This window comes from Alligator mississippiensis, chromosome 2 (assembly GCF_030867095.1).
Source record: "Alligator mississippiensis isolate rAllMis1 chromosome 2, rAllMis1, whole genome shotgun sequence".
Lineage (NCBI taxonomy): Eukaryota > Metazoa > Chordata > Crocodylia > Alligatoridae > Alligator > Alligator mississippiensis.
In genome coordinates, this window is record NC_081825.1 from 21,729,143 (window position 1) to 21,746,224 (window position 17,082).

The 17,082-nt window shown below is 48.0% G+C and overlaps 1 protein-coding gene across 1 annotated transcript in view; it reads left to right on the forward strand.

Moving 5' to 3' along the window:
* HGFAC (HGF activator) overlaps positions 1–17,082 on the forward strand; it is a 101,103-nt gene that overhangs the window by 80,086 nt on the left and 3,935 nt on the right. The window contains exons 12-13 of the mRNA XM_006262648.4: positions 10,363–10,503; positions 12,099–12,247. Coding sequence (XP_006262710.1) covers positions 10,363–10,503; positions 12,099–12,247 — 290 coding nt within the window. The remainder of the gene's footprint in view (positions 1–10,362; positions 10,504–12,098; positions 12,248–17,082) is intronic.

The following is a 17,082-nucleotide window of genomic DNA, read 5'->3' on the forward strand; positions in this document are numbered from 1 at the left end:
CTAGGAACCTGGGAATTCCTCATTAACAATCAACTTGTGAGAGACTTCTGGCCATGATACTATTTAATGGGCTGGCACAAGGGAAATCTTAGCTCCAAGAATAGTAGAGCTTTCTTCTCTTAGCGCTGAGATTGCTTTTCAGTTTGGTATGCTTGATGGGCATGTAGCTTAGAGTCAGTGTTCCATATCTGGAGTCATTTGAACCAGGGGTTTATGAGATATAACCCACTGGGAGCAGAGGGTAAACAGCCTTCCTTAAGTTTGAAAGCTTGCTTTGTGCACCTTGGGATCAAGTCTTGGCTCTGATCATTCCCACAGTAGTCTCAGTTGCTTGACTTCCACTACAGCAAAGGAATGACACCCACTACCTGCTAAGGGAAACAAAATTTGGAGTGAGTTAAAAAATGCTTACAAGCCAAATGATTACATGATGTATATGAGAACTGCATGGTCAAAAGGGCATCCTAACTTGCCAGTTCTCACAGGTGCTGAGTGGTTGAATGATAGGAGGGAGATAGTAAGCCTGACTTACAGCCAGCTAGTGTCAATTTGAATTGGATCACTAACAGAAATCTCCATAAATAAATGGATGTTTGCTGGAAGGGAAGAGAGATTAGGAAGAGGGAGGTATGGAGAAGATAATGGTTTAGGAGTGTGGCAAGCAGAGAGGTTATGGGCCTTAGTGGTAAGATAAAAGAGAGGGGGGCAAGGAGGGTTCAGGCCAGGGGAGAGGGTAGAGATTTGGGGACTGGGAGAGGAGGAGTAGTAGATTGAGAGAGTTGATCTGGGAAGAATGACAGGGGATGGATCACTGCAGACATACCCCATTTATAACCCAGGTAGCACATGGTTATGTACTCCCCTCTCCAATCGAAGGGAAAGGTTAGCAGGGCATGTGAGCTGTGGGGTGCAACTGCTGGCTCCTCCTTCCCCTATACAGCCAAGCCAGGACACTCTGTGAACTTAACTATATACAAATGTATTAATACAATAAACCATAGGAAGGAATAGATAGATTTAGATACACACACAAAACATGGAACTATATCCAATATATGGACATTTCTTTACCTCCCCCCAGTCAGGACACAGGTAAGTAAACCAGAACAAGGATAAAGATCAGGCAATATTAAACTCTATTAAAATAACAACTCACAACCATAAAATGCAAAAACCACAAAATGAGGCGCTGACTCACAAAATATAAAGGTGCATGAAGGTGCAAATTAAACTCTTTAAGGGACACCAAGGTCCAGGCTGTTCTGGAGCAGTGGCTGTGTCCCAGTAAGAAGAGGGGGGGGGAGAAGGAGAAGGTCCCTAGTGCTGTTCTGGCCTTCCTTGCCCCTATCAGAATATTACCTGAAGAAGAAAACCTCCAAAACCTGGGAAGCCCCACCCCTTCAGGGCTTTCTCCCAAGAGGCTAGTCTCCCAGATGGGGAGGAAGATCCCTTTTCCTCTCTGGGAATCCCTTTCCCTGGTACTGCATGACTCCAGGGTGAGGCCCCACAGCTTTCCTGGGCTTTCCAAGCTGTCTGCTCCACTTGAGGCCCTGTGCCCCATCATGTGCCCTGAGGGCACTGCCTTTCTCTCAGGGTAAGAGACTCATGCTACCTTGTGTGGTGCTGGGGTCTCTGTCTGTTTCCAGACACTCTGGCCATGGGCCCGTGCACTGGGTTCCTGGTCTTGTGCCAGGGGGTTGCAAACCCAAGACACCCTAAGTGGCTCCTAGGGCCCTGGTCTGCTCCGAGACCCTTTGTGCAGCGCTGTCTGCACCAGATTTCCTGGCCTCATGCCAGGGGTTGGAGACCCAATCCGCCTCTGAATGGCTCCCAGGGTCCAGGTCCTGCTCAGACTCTGTGCACCTGCCATACACCACTGCCTGGCCTCGTGCCAGGTGTTGCAGACCTGAGCCACCTCTAAGCAGCTCCCAGGGTCCCAGTCTGTGCATCGCTCATGCACTGAGCTGTAGACCCAAACTACTTCGTGCAGCTCCCAGGGTCTTGCTCCGTGCACATCTCGTGCACCTAGTGCCTGGCCTTGTGCCAGGGGTTGGAGACCTGAGCCACCTTCAAGCGGCTCCCAGGGTCCCAGTCCACAGAAAGGTCGTGAACCGAGCTGCCTTGTGCAGCTCTCAGGGTCCTGCTCTGTGCACAAATGGCATGCTTGTCAGCGGTAGGGCTGGGGATGCGGCCGCTTGCTGCTTCTATCCAGGCAAAGAGGTCTTCAGGCTCTTCAGGGCAACTGTTTCACCCCACTAGCCAGCTCTTACCAGCTCTCTTCTGTATACCCTGTTGGAGCCCCTGTGTGCTGGGCACACTGCTCTTTTGTTTCCTGCAGAGTCCTCAACCAGGTCTGGCTCTTCACCTCACCCTGGGGTAGGGGTGGAGCAAGCTCTTCCCTTGCCATCACCTGATTTATGAGAACTCCCCACCAATCCTTTGAAGCCCTTTCCGAGCCAGCAGCTGGGTGGCTGTTGGCAAGCCCTTCACACATTTACGTTCCTTTAAAGCATCTATTACTTGCCACTATTGGAGACAGGGTACTGGACTGGATGCACCATGTTCTCATTCAGCTGAAAGCCAGTGACCAGGGGCTGTAAACAGGGTAAGCAGTTTTTCAGGCAGTTGCTGGGGACAAGAGGAGGAAGGGGAAGAGAAGCCAGGCACCAAATCCTGCCCAGGGAAGGTAAGGGATCCAGAGCTGCCTATGCCTTTGGTTTGCTGAGTGTTTGGTTGGTGGTCTGTGTGTGTGGGGGGCATGTGCTCTGAGAATCATAGAGAAATTGGACTGGAAGGGACCTCCAGAGCTCACCTAATCCAGTCCCCTGCCTGAGAAGCTGGCAGTGTTTTGCTGACTGAGTGATTGCTGAATGATTGCTTCCTGGGCCTGGCAGAAGCCGTAACGAGGGGGTGGAACCAGTTCAGGCCCAGCAGGGTATAAAAGGAGACTCCCCAGACAACCAGGGAGCCAGTGACTGGGGGCTGTAAACAGAGTAGGTAGTTTGAAGGCAGTTCACTGGCCAGTTCCTAGGGCAGTTCATGGGCCCCCTCCTCCTTGCCCCTTTTTGAGGCACAAGCCTTTCATCTTGGCATGAGGAAGCAGGAAAAAAAAGGAACCTTTGAGGCCAACAAGCAATAAATAGGCCAGCTTTCATGCGGGTTCACTAGGGAAGGTGTGCTTGGAAGAAGAGCAGTAAGAGAGAGAAGGCAGATTAAGAGACCCAGGGAAATGGCTAGAGGCCATTGTAATGCTAGAGCCACTGTTGCTGCTTGCACTTGTGAGGTTACCATCCAGGCAGGACCGCTCATCAGCAACCCTTCCACCCAGGTCCAGGCTTGGTGCTGTGGGGACTGCGACTTGCAGGTTTCTTCCAGTGACAGCCAGGTCAGGGTGCGCATGAGGTGTGGGAACAGGCAAGAGAAATACAGGAGGAGGTGACAAGGCTCTAACGCCTCCTCTGCCATGAGGAGTTCATCAGTTCAGTGCTGGAGGAAACCTCTGGGACTCTGGAGGAAGAAATGCCAGAGGCAGTGCTAGAGAAGAGGGTGGACATGGACACTCAAGAGGGTGGAGGCTTGTGATTTCTGGCAGCAAGCAAAGATTTTTACCCTCACCTGTAGTGGTTTGTCTGGAGAACAGATGTGCAGCCCTAGCAGCAGAGGGAGAACCACATTTCATTAGTGGAGCAAGACAGTCCAGGCCTCACCAAGGTGGGAAGGATTGAGATGACTGCCACCAAGAGGAAGCGACAGGTGTTGGTGGTTGGAGACTCCCTTCTGCAGGGGATGGCAGGAGCCATCTACTGACCTAACCTGTTGTCTCAGGAAGTCTGCTGCTTACTCAGAGCCTGGATATGAGATGTCACAGAAGGACTACCAAGGCTCATCCAGGTCTCTGACTACTACCACATGCTGCTTATCGATGTGGACGCCCATGATAATGCCAGGGGAAACCCTGAGCTTATAAAAATGACTACAGGGCTCTGGGTCCAAGGGTGAGGGGGGTCTGGGGATCAGGTTGTGTTCTTGTTGATCCTTCCAGTCAAGGAAAAGGGCCTGGGGAGCAGGTGGATCCTGCAGATCAAACACCTGGCTGCACAGGTGGTGTCACCAGCAGGGCTCTGGCTTCTTCAACCATGGATGGTCTTCCCAGAAGAAGAATTGTTGGGAAGAGATGGGCAGACAGGCTTGCTAACCTAGTGAGGAGGGCTTTAAACTTGGTCTCCATTCCCTGACAAACCTAAGCCCTGAGGTAAGTGTGGTAGCAGGAGACCTAGAGGAAGAGTAAGCAGTAAGGTGCAATAGGGAAAGTGCTCTCATACTTCCTTAGAAATCAGGGCAATCAACTAGTTACCTTGGGTATCTGTACACAAATGCACAGAGCCTGGGAAACAAGCAGGAAGAACTGGAAGTCCTTGCACAGCCATGGCACTATGATGTGACTGGAATAACAGACGTGGTGGGAGCTCAAATGACTGGAGCACTGCTGTGGATGGGTACAAACTGTGCAGGAGGGACAGGCAGGGGAGAAGAGGAGGAGGAATTGCACTTCATGTAAAAGAGCCATTTGATTGCTCAGAGCTCCAGTATGAAACTGGAGATAGGCTTGTTAAGAGTCTCTGGGGTAGAGTCAGAGGGGAGAGCAAGAAGGGTGGTGGGGGTCTGCTATTTACCACCAGATCAGGAGAAACTGGTGGATGAGGCTTTCTTCAAAACAGCAAGTGGAAGTTTCCCAATCACAAGGCCTGGTTCTCATGGGGGACTTCAATCACCCTAACATGTACTGGGAGAACAACACAGCAGTGCACAGGCAGTCCAGGAAGTTTTTGGCAAGTGACGGAGACAACTTCCTAGTGGAAGTGCTGGAGCGGTCAACTAGGGACAATGCTTTTCTTGATGTGCTGCTCACAAACAGGGAAGAATTGGTGGGGAATGTAGTAGTGGATGGCAACTTAGGCAGCAGTGACCACTGTCACAACCCAAGGGTGTGATTTTTGTTTTGTGTGTGCTTTGGCACCACTGAATTATATTCCCGCCAATTTGTAGCTTTCTTTGCAGTGTGCATTTCTTCTTTGCAGCACAGAAATGCACTTTGCAAAGAGTTCCCGCCATTTGTATTATAATTTGAGCCCCATTATTGGCTTGCGTTAAATTATTCACACGTGGCGGCTAGTGATTGCTAGCCGTATAAAAAGCTTGAGTGGTTTCCGCCCAAGTTGGAGGACTCCACGAACACCAGGAGGAGGAGACTTCACACTGTGTGAAGATCTCTAAGTGCTGCGGAGCCTATCGGACCCAGCGCATTTCAAGCAGACAACAGGGGTCTGATCAGCCTCTAGCCTCTCCCCGTCACCGAGCACAATCCTCAACGTATCCCTCTTCCCTGCGTGCAAAAGGATCCACGGAGCCTCGACAACTCCGTGGGAGAGATCCGAATATTGTCTGAGTCCTCAAACGAGGATTTAAGCTGAGCTGTGCCTGGGAAACTGTCCAGCCTACACCGCGGCCATCTTCGGTGTAAGTAAACAATCTTGAATTAACCACTAAGCGTCCGTAACTAATTCCAGCGCCGCCTGCTTTCTCCGACCCACGCGTGCCCGGGCTGCTGGCCACAGCCCGTCACGCGCCCCCGAGGGCCTCGGACCGCTCCTGGCCTGCACAACCACAAGATTGAGTTCAGGATCCTGAGGAAAGGAAGGATGGAGAGCAGCAGAGTAAGGAACCTGGACTTCAGAAAAACAGATGTTGCCTTGCTTAGAAAACCCATGGGCAGGATCCCCTGGGAAGCCAGTTTGAGGGGGAGAGGAGTCCAAGAAAGCTGGCTGTGCTTTAAAGAAACCTTACTGAGAATGCAGGAACAAACCATCCTGATGTGCAGGAAGACTAGCAAGTATGGCAGAAGACAAGCTTGGCTTAGCAGGGAACTCTTCAGTAAACTAAAATCACAAAAAGGAAGCTTCTAAGAAGTGGAAATTTGGACAAACAACTAGGGAGGAGTTGCAGGCATGCAGGGATGAAGTCAGAAAGATCAAAGCAGAACTGGAGTTGCAGCTACCAAGAGATGTGAAGGGGAACAAGAAGGGTTTCTATAAGTATGTCCGTAGCAAGAGGAGGATCAGGGAAAGTGTGGGTCCCTTACTGAATGGGGGAGGAACCCTTGTGACAGAGGAAGAGGCTGAAGTGCTCAGTGCCTTTTTTGCCCCAGTCTTCATAGGCAAGGTCAGCTTCCAGACTAATACACTGGGCAGCACAGTTAGTGGAGGACGTGAGCCGCCCTCAGTGATGAAAGATCAGGTTAGGGACTATTTAGAAAAAGCTGGATGTGTACAAGTCCATGGAGTCAGATGGGATGCACCCAAGGGTGCTTAGGGAGTTGGCTGATGTGTTTGCAGAGCCACTGGCTATTGTTTTTGAAAAATCATGGCAATCAGGAGAGGTCCCAAATGATTGGAAAAGGGCAAACATAGTGCCCATATTTAAGAAAGGGAGAAAGGAAAAACCATGGAACTACAGACCAGTCAGCCTCACCACAGTCCCTGGAAAAATCATGGGGAAGATCCTCAAGGAATCCATTTCTAAGCACTTGGAGAAGGTAATTAGGAGCAGTCAGCATGGATTCACCAGGGGCAGGTCATGCCTGATCAACCTGATTGCCTTCGACGATGAGGTGACTGGCTCTGTGGATGTGAGGAAGACGGGTGGATGTGGTATACCTTGACTTTAGCAAGGCTTATATGGTCTCTGAGAACTTTCTTGCAGGCAAGCTATGGAAGTATGGGCTGGATGAATGGACTGTCAGGTGGATAGAAAACTGGGTGAAGCATCGGGCTCACAGGGTAGTAATCAATGGTTCAATGTCTAGTTGGCAACTGGTATCAGGTTCAGTGCCCCAGGGATTAGTCCTAAGGCCAGTTTTGTTCAATGTCTTCATCAACGACTTGGATGTTGGCTTAAAGTGCACCCCCAGCAGGTTTGCAGTTGCAACCAAGCTGGCGGGGGGGGAGGGAGTAGTAGATATGCCAGAGGGTAGGGCTAGGATTCGGAGAGACTTGAGAAATTGGAAGATTGGGTCAAAAGGAATCTCATGAGGTTCAACAACGACAAGTGCAAAATCCTGCACTTAGGACACAACAATCCCATGCACTAGTACAGCCTGGGGGCTGACAGGCTGGGCAGCAGCTCTGCAGAAAAGGACCTGTGGGTTACAGTGGACAAGAAGATGAATGAGCCTTCTGCGTGCCCTTGTTGCCAATAAGGCTAATGATATGCTGGACTGTATTGGTAGGTGTGTTGCCAGTAGGTGAATATAGGTGATTCTTCCCCTCTATTCAGCACTGGTGAGGCCACATCTGGAGTACTGTGTTCAGTTTTGGGGCCCCCACTACAGAAACGATGTGCACAAATTGGAAAGAGTCCAGCAGAGGGAACAAAAATGGTGAGGGGGCTGGGGCACATGGTTTAGGAGGAGAGGCTGAGGGAAGTGGGTTTATTTAGTGTGGAGAAGAGAAGACTGAAGGGGGATTTAATAACAGCCTTCAAGTACCTGAAGGGGGGTTCAAAAGAGGATGGAGCAAGACTCTTCTTAGTGGTGGCAGACGATAGAACAAAGAGCAACAGTCTCAAGTTGCCATCAGGGAAGTTTAGGTTAGATATTAGGAAGAATTTTCTCACTAGGAGGGTAGTAAAACACTGGAACAGTTTACCCAGAGAGGTGGTGGGAGCTCCAATCTTGGAGGTTTTCAAGATCTGGCTAGACAAAGCTTTGGCTGGGATGATCTAATGGGGGATGGTCCTACTTTGAGCAGGGGTTGGACTAGATGAACTCCTGATGTCCTTTCCAACCCTCTGTGGTGGTCGAGTGGTAGGCTGGGCTGTGGCCAGTAGCCCCGAAACGGCAGGCGGGTACTTTTACCGATGGAGCGGAATTAGGCACTGAAGCGTACTGGTTGAACAAAGAGATTGTTTACTTACGCCATCAGTGTATACAGTGTAGGAAGAGTTGACTAGCTTAGTTGCAGTTACAAATGTAGAAAAGACACTCTCAAAGATGCGAGAGAAACGAGATGAAACGAGAAGAAATTTCTGTAACCGGCTTACAGCGGTACCGGGGTCGGGGGTACGTCAGGAGGGTCGTGTGACGGGGAGTCGTTGGTGGGTGATCAGTCCGCCAAGTTCACTCCAAGATGTGCGCGGAGTTCTCTGACTTGGGTGGAAACTGCTTTAACTTTTATATGACTAACAAGCCAATCACTAGTCGCCAAATATGAATAATTTAGAACTGGCCAATGGTGGTGTGCGTGTTTGCATAAAGCTGGCGGGAACTTTTCACTGCACCGGGGTTTTCTACCGCGGCGGAAAATTCCACTGTGGCGGGAAACCCCACAGCGTTATGGACATCAAATCAATGAAACCTTCCACTGTGACATAGGCACTCAACTCATTTGGTTATGACACCCTCATTTTCTATGATTCTGTGATTAATTTGATCCAATATGGAACTTCTTATAGGCTGCCCTTCATATGAGCTTCTTGCTGTCCATATAAGCTCATATAAACTCGGGGGAAGATTGCTGTTTCTCAAGAGAAGAGGATTTGAGTCTGTAATAGATCACCCTCCCCAGCACCATCTTTCCTGGTAATCCCCGCTTTATGTGGGGCACCCTCAGATTCTTCTTGGCAGTTCTTATGTTCTGCCCTGTACTCGTCTGCCACGTCTTGATGGAAATTATTATGATGATGTTCTTGCGAGCGGGAGACTACCTATTGTATTGTGTACGTTGGGGCCTTTCACCTACATGGGCCTAACCCCTGTTTTTCTCTAGCTGTTTTCCTCCCCATCTAAACCCACTAAGCAGGGTTTGACTCAGAGGCTCTAGCCTTTTCCAGTGTCTTGAGGCTCATGGCCCCCTTTCCTGCTCCAATCCGGAGCCCAGCCCCCCCGGCCCACAGGTCCAGGTGCTGGCCCTACAGCCGGGGGGGATCGCAAGTTCAAAACTGGGGGACGACCCCGAACTCCCACCCTTTCAGTCCAAAACAATAAAAAAACCCTCACAAAATAAAATTGCACCCCAGGTGTGCCAGACCTCCCTGGCCTTTTTAAGGTTGCGCCCTCGCTGGCGCTGGGGTCTGTACCCCCCCAAAAGCCATGCCCTCTCTGGCACCAGGGTCTGTGCCCACCCCCTCCCCCCCAAGCTATGCTCTTGTTGGCACCGGGGTCCCCACTCCATAGTGGGTCCCCAAAATGAGGCCTCCTCCTTCCATCGGCTACAGTCCTTGCTGTGGTGCAGCTGCCATCTCTGGCCTTAAAGAGGCAGACCTGCTTTCTGGTGACAGGGTTAAGGTTCCCTGTTAGAGTCCATCTCCCAGCAGTTATGTGAGCCATCGTCTGCTAAAGTCCTGCCTTGCGTTTTGAAGAGATGAGAACAGGCATGTTGGAAGCATGGACCAACCACTCAGTTCTCAAGCACTGGAACTGGGAAACAGGGATGAGAAAACCGAATGTGATAAATGAAGCAGTCAAACCTCTTAGGCTTAGTTTAGCTCCCCAGGATGTTCTCATTCAGTTGAGAGCAACACAGGGAGGTGGGTCATTTCATACCTCTGATAACCCCTTTGGCCACGTCCAGATGAGCATGAATGTTTGGTTCCCTGGGGACAGGTAGCAGCGGCACATCTTGCATCATGAGTGCTTTGGCACATGGCAGTTTATCCCTAGGGGCTGTAGAGAAGGCTGGCGCCAGCACTGTGTTGATCTTGCTGTGTGGAGCATGGCTGGCAGCTGGAGCGCAGCTGGAGCGCATCTCTGGGTAGCCCAGCTCGGCTTTTCAGCCATGCGTGCTGCCCATGTGTGGGCTGCTCCAGTTTTTTTTCAGGTTTTTTTTTTAACCCTGTCTATCCAGGGGTCAAAAAAATGTGGAACCCCCCCCCCCCCACCCCGAGCATAAGGCATTCAGTTGATTGAGTTGGTTTAATAACATATATCAGATTTACCCAAAGAACCTTGTCTGCCTATGTCCTTAGACCAACATGGTTACAACCCCTAAACATGGGAGTTCATATTTAATCATTCACACACTCTTCTCCTTTCCACAAAGGAAGTGCAGAAAACTATGTGCAAAGTGTCCTATGTGAATGTAACATTTTTGTTGTGTATTCCTTTCACAATGGGAATAGATAACTATATCAGTTTTCATTTTGCTGTGAAATCAAATGCTTTGGGATGAGGCTTTTTTGTTTGATTGAAATATCTTAATTAAGAGGGACTTAGTAGATAATTAGAATTGTACCTGGGACCTACTGCTGCCAGTTCCATTCAAAAGAGACAGTGTTCATCTTATTGCTGTTGTATTCTCTCTCCTGCAGTTTTGATCAAGCTGAAAAAGAATAACCAGCGCTGTGCTGTCAAGTCTCAGTTTGTGCAGCCCATCTGCTTGCCAGAAAGCAGCATGACCTTCCCTGATCAACACAGATGTCAGATTGCTGGATGGGGACACAGGCATGAGAGTGAGTTAAATGACAGATCTGATGTATAAATTAATCACAACTAAAATATAGTGACGTAAGGATTTTTTACACTGTTTCAGTTCTTAGTCGGCAGACCGTGGACCAGGGGCCATAGCTTATGTAACTGTTTCTTGAAGTTGACTCTGGTTGTGTGCAAGCAGATGCAGCAGTGCAGCAAAGGCCTTGCCTGTTTCTCAGTCTGGGGACTCTGGTTGTGAGAAAATTTTCATTGCTTGAAATGATTTTGGGAGAGGCAGCTTTGCAGGTATTCAGCCTACCCTTCTCCCCTGTTTCTTGCATCTTCCTGAGACTAGAGTGATTCCAGTCTAGGGAAAGTGTTGGGAACAGCAGCTTTTCCAGTTGTCCCATTCCTGGGGAGCCTGGCGCAGTAGAGCAAAGCCCCCATCCGCACCTCACACTAGAGTCTCTGGTGTGAGGAGCAGGCAGAAAATTTGTGCTGCTACTTTTTCTGTTCGGCTCTTGGTGCTCCCAGTGCCTGGGAACTGAGCAGGAGCAGTGCTGCAAGCCCCCTGCCCATGTCTCACACTGGAGTCACAGGTATGTGAGGAGCCAGGGGGGACCTGGGTGTTTGGAAGGGATGGGAGTCTTTTCTGGAGTCTTTTCCCACAACTTGAGGACTCCTGGTCCCTGGGGGCCATTAACCTGAGGGTTAGTGTACAAATGGTCATTCTCCAGGGAGAAACTCTCTCTGGAGCCACTTCTATGGGGTTAGAGTTGGGAGACTTTTCTCCCAGAACTGCCATTTTTGGTCCAGGAGAAAAGCGTGAATTTTTGTACACTTTTGGTGTCTACTGGGAGAACAATAATTCTCCTGAGAGGAATGTAACACCTGCACATGGCCTGTGGTGCAGGTGTGTCCTCTATTTCAGACTGCAAGCAGCCAACCCCTAGGGAAACCAGACTAGGGTCTCTAGACTGATCCATTTGACTAATTATATTGAAAATCAAACAGAACACATTGAACACTGTATCCTACCACCAGTATTACATGACTTCATTTTTTAAATAAAAACTCAGTCGTATTCATATTTGCAGGTGGCACTGAATTTGGATGGTTAAAAAAGATTCAGAAGGCTAAAGCCAACCTGCAAATTGAGCAGAAGTAATTAAACCAGTGGTGGCCACTGGAGATGGTGTTGAGACATGTGATAGCAATAAGTGCAAATTCCTGCATTAAAGGACGGGAAATGCAAATACAAAGCGTGAGAGATTATTACCATGCACCTACAGCTATTGCACTAACTCAAATATATTTTGATGGTGTCTCTAGCTGTTCAAATATTGGTCTAATAATTCAGAAAGCACATGCTTTATCGTATCAGGTGCCTAAAACTTGAGACTCCTACAACCAACAACAAATTTTGAAAAAGTGTGGTCTTTAATTTGTTTTTTCTGACTTCTGAGGAAAATGTGCAATCTGATTGCAGAGATTAGGTCATGTAGTATAGCAGAATAATCACTGTCTTCAGAAGAGATCCGCAATAAATTCACTTTACAGTTTATTGTAAAGAATACTTCCACATAAGTTACTTCACACCTAAAGGATTTTCCTCTATCTCTATATTTCTTTAAAGATGCATCCAATTATTCAGATGTTTTGCAAGAAGCATTGATTCCAATTCTGCCTGAGGACAAGTGCCGAAGTGCTGAAATTTATGGAACTGAAATCACTGAAAATATGTTCTGTGCAGGTTACTTTGATAGCAAATCCGATGCCTGTCAGGTAATACTATGACTGACTGCTTGAATGTGATTTATGTGCATGGATGTATGTGTAAGAAATGTTACATTAGCAGAATTTTCAGTGTTAATAATCATTTTTGTGTGCTTTATTTTATCAAGCTTGCTCTTTTGGTTCTATGACATCTTGGCTGTGGGTAAAGTTATAGATTTGCTATAGTAACAGACCAACCCATTTTAAAAATTAAAGTATATATTCCTGGATAGAAGACTGAATTTTCTTCTTATCTATTCATTTTGATGAAACAGTTTGCTGCCCTTCTAGGAGACCATTTTGGGGGCAGTTGGCAACCTGCCCACCTTTGACAGTAAGCTTAGTGGCAGGAAACATCTGGAGCAGTGGTTTTCAACCTATGGTCCATGGAGCTCTGGGGATCTGCAGGCTATGTCTAAGGCAGCCCATGGGTTGCAACCCAAAAGTGGGTTGCAAGAATATTTCAAAGGGTTGTGAGCAAGTGCCAGAAAAATGCATGAAAGCATGGGTTTCCCCTTGCAGGCTGGCAGAGTTCCAGCCTGCAAGTGGCTGCTTGGGGTGTGGCCAGCATACAGCCTGGGGAGCAGGGTCATGGGAGCAGCCCCAGCAGCTGGATGAAGGTAAGTGTATGGGGAGCGGGGGTTGGAGGGCTAGGGCTTGGGGACTGTTGGAGGGGGAGGGGGGGCAGTGCAGTGTGTGTGGGGAGGGGATAGGTGTTCTGGCAGGGCAGATACCTGCTGGCACTGGGCAAAGTTGGCTGGGTGCCAAGGTTGTGGCAGGGCAGAAGAGAGAGCAGGGAAGGTGGGGGACTGTAGCTCAGGCACTGGCAGGGCCAGGGAGGTGTGGTTCGGGACTGCAAATGAGTCCCAGTACAAAAAATGGTTGAGAACCGCTGGTCTAAGGGATCCACAAAAGTTGACTATGATCAATCAAAAGTACGTGAATACCTACACTTACAATTCAAAAGGGTCTGAACCTCCATTTGAAATCTCCAATGTGGTCTGTACTACCATTCAAAATTTTTTAGGGGTCTGCAGATGAAAAAAGGTTGAAAACCACTGTTCTAGAGACATGGATTCTAGTGCTATACTGCATTCATAAGTTGAAGTCCTTATCAGTAAATCAATTGCTCATTTTTTTCCTTGCTTGCTTTATAATACAGCACTGTGTGGTCCAAGTAGAAATTGTGATAGCTACTTATTACTGCAAAAACTCTAGTTAGCCTTAGTTTTTCCATAATACATGTTGTGTTTCTTTTATCAAGTTTATCTCTTGGTATCTATTAAGACTTCTGGAGTAAGGGCAGAATTCAGTTACCGTTTATGAAATTTTTCAGCTGCATAAGTGGTCTTTTTGGCATATAAGCACAGTTTGTAATTCTAATATCTTTGCAGCATGGATATGTAAGCCTCCATTCAGCTTCTTTGCATGCTTAGTAGGCTAGGCAGATATATGTAAGTTTGCCTGCCTTTTATAACTTGTGCATGTAAGTTGTAAAATTGTACCCATGACTACAGAGGGTCCACCCATATTTTAGCCCCAGCAGCTGAATGGTTGGGGTACTTACCAAATAAGCACTTACCTATAAACTGGGTTTATAGACCCCTTTACTCAGGGAGCCTTTGAAGCTGTGTTCCCCTGACTTTCTAGCACAGTGCACTAGCCACCATGCCACATGTTAAGCATTGTCTAATGCTCTCTCCAGCCTTTCTTTTGAGGCTGACACCTGGGCATCTAAAAGAGGGAGGTACCTGGGGCCAGAAGGAAACAAATACCCTAGAGTAGAGCTTCCTAACTTTTTCCTCAGCATGACCACACTTAAACATTGGAAATTTTTTGTGACCCCAAAATGATTCAGACAAGATCAACAAGTCATAAATATGGCATTACAATGTTTGTGGTCTTTATATTTATCATTTAAAATATTTAAAATTATTTAAACTTCTTTTTAGATTTAAAAAACAACATTGAATACAAAGTCTAAAAAAGCTATTACATGCGTTTATTTGACATTTATTTCAATTGCTTTAACTGTGGATTATATTTACTGTGCTGCCATACAGTTAAACAACCTTAGATGTCATGGTTGCTGAATTGAGACTTAAAAGTATATAATACACAGAAATTATACAGGAAACTAGACTGTCATTAATGTTCACTGTTCATGTTGCTATGCTTGCTCAATACAACCATCTCTCTAAACTCCCACTGAAAATAAAGCAATACAAACCAAGAAAAGAAAAGAAATGCATCATATTCGTATTTGTGTATTTATAAACAGGAAGAATATTCATCATAATTGGTCAACACTGTCAAACATCTTTGTGACCTCATTGCAAGTCCAAATGGGGTCACAACCCCAAGGCTAGAAACCACTGCCCTAGAGGTTGCATGTCTTAGATGGATGCTGTTTTAGAAGGGACAAGGCCTGTTGTTGAGCCTGGATCCTTGTTCCCAGTGGGATAGAAACTTACCTGCTGTAATTCTCTCCATCCTTTCTATCCAAGTAAATTCAGGGTGCAATCATTGAGTTCAAAGGAAGAGTTGGAGAGGTAACTGAGTAATGTCTAACTACTCAATTTGAATATGCCTACCTCCATCTCCTTTTTTTACCAAGACTTATATGTATATGCTTACATAGCCATATGATTCATAGATACATAGACGTTAGGGTCGGAAGGGACCTCAATAGATCATCGAGTCCGACCCCCTGCATAGGCAGGAAAGAGTGCTGTGTTCAGGTGACCCCAGCCAGATGCCCATCCAACCTCCTCTTGAGGACCCCCAGGGTAGGGGAGAGCACCACCTCCCTTGGGAGCCCGTTCCAGACCTTGGCCACTCGAACTGTGAAGACGTTCTTCCTAATGTCTAGTCTAAATCTGCTCTCTGCTAGCTTATGGCCATTATTTCTTGTGACCCCCAGGGGTGCCTTGGTGAGTAGAGCCTCACCAATTCCCTTCTGCGCCCCCATGATGAACTTATAGGCAGCCACAAGGTCGCCTCTCAACCTTCTCTTGCGGAGGCTGAAGAGGTCCAGGTGCCCTAGTCTCTCCTCATAGGGCTTGGCCTGCAAGCCCTTAACCATACGAGTGGCCCTTCTCTGGACCCTCTCCAGGTTATCCACATCCCTCTTGAAGTGTGGCACCCAAAATTGCATGCAGTATTCCAACTGCGGTCTGACCAACGCCCGATAGAGGGGAAGTATCACCTCCCTGGCTCTGTTAGTCAAGCATCTGCTGATGCACGATAAAGTGCCATTAGCTTTTCTGATGACTTCGTCATGATGATGACTCATGTTCATCCTGGAGTCCACTAGGACTCCGAGAGCTCTTTCCACTTCTGTGCTACCGAGCAGGTCATTCCCTAGGCAGTAGGTATGCTGGACATTTTTCCTCTCTAGGTGCAGTACTTTGCATTTCTCCTTGTTAAATTGCATTAATTATTTTCTGCCCGTTTGTCCAACCTGTCCAGGTCTGCCTGTAGTTGTTCCCTGCCCTCCAGTGTGTCCACTTCTCCCCACAGTTTTGTATCATCCACAAACTTGGACAGAGTACACTTCACTCCCTTGTCCAAGTCACTGATGAAGACATTGAAGAGTATTGGTCCAAGGATCAAGACCTGCGGGACCCCACTGCCCATGCCCTTCCAGGTCAATACCGACCCATCCACTACGACTCTCTGGGTGCGACCCTCCAGCCAATTTGCCACCCACTGGACTGTGTAGTCATCCAAGTCACAGCCTCTTAACTTGTTCACCAGAATGGGGTGGGATACTGTATCGAAGGCCTTCCTGAAGTCTAAATAAATGATGCCCACCCCTACTCCTGCGTCCAGGTGTTTTGTAACCTGGTCATAAAAAGAGATTAGATTAGTCAGGCATGATCTACCTGCTACAAACCCGTGCTGGTTTCCCCTCAGCATAATTTTTCCTGCTGGGCTCTTGCATATATGAGCCTTGATAATCTTTTCAAAGACTTTGCCAAGGATGGAGGTGAGACTGACTGGTCTATAGTTGCCTGGATCCTCCTTCCTCCCCTTCTTGAAAATAGGGACCACACTGGCCCTTTTCCAGTCCTCTGGGACCTGGCCTGTGTGCCACAAGTGCTCAAATATTCTTGCCAGTGGTTGTGCAATGATGTCAGCCAGTGCCTTCAGTACCCTCGGATGGAGCTCATCCGGGCCTGCCGGCTTAAACGCATCCAGTCCTTCCAAGTGACTCTGCAACATGTCAGGGTCAACACTTTGTAGTCTGGCACTCTGCTATTGCCTCTCTAACAATCCCATTGTGAGTCTTGTCTTGCCCCTCGTTTAGGAACACTGAGGCAAAGAACTCATTGAGGAGTTCAGCCTTGTCCCCTCTGTCTGTCACCAATTGCTTCTGCCCATTTAGTAGGGGTCCTATGCCACCCTGGGCCTTCCTTTTACTTCCTATATATCTGAAAAACAATTTTTTGTTATCCTTAACTTGGGATGCCATCCTCAGCTCCATGGTAGCTTTGGTCTTTCTAACTGCCTCCCTGCAACTGTGAGCTGAGGAGGTATACTCCTCTTTAGTAATCTCTCCCTGTTTCCACTGCTTATCTGCCCCCCTTTTTTGCCCATAGGCTGCTCTGGATTTCTCTGGTCAGCCAAGGAAGCCTCTTGACCCCTTTCCTCCTGTGTCGGGATAGTCTCCCTCTGTGCCTGAAGGATCGTTTCCGTAAGGCACAGCCACCCTTCCTGGGCTCCCATCTCAACAAATCTCGTACTCTGCAGTGCGTCATTGACTAAACGCCTGAGTTTGCTGAAGTCAGCCTTCCTAAAGTCTAGCACTTCCACCGTACTAGTTACCTTACCCACTCTAT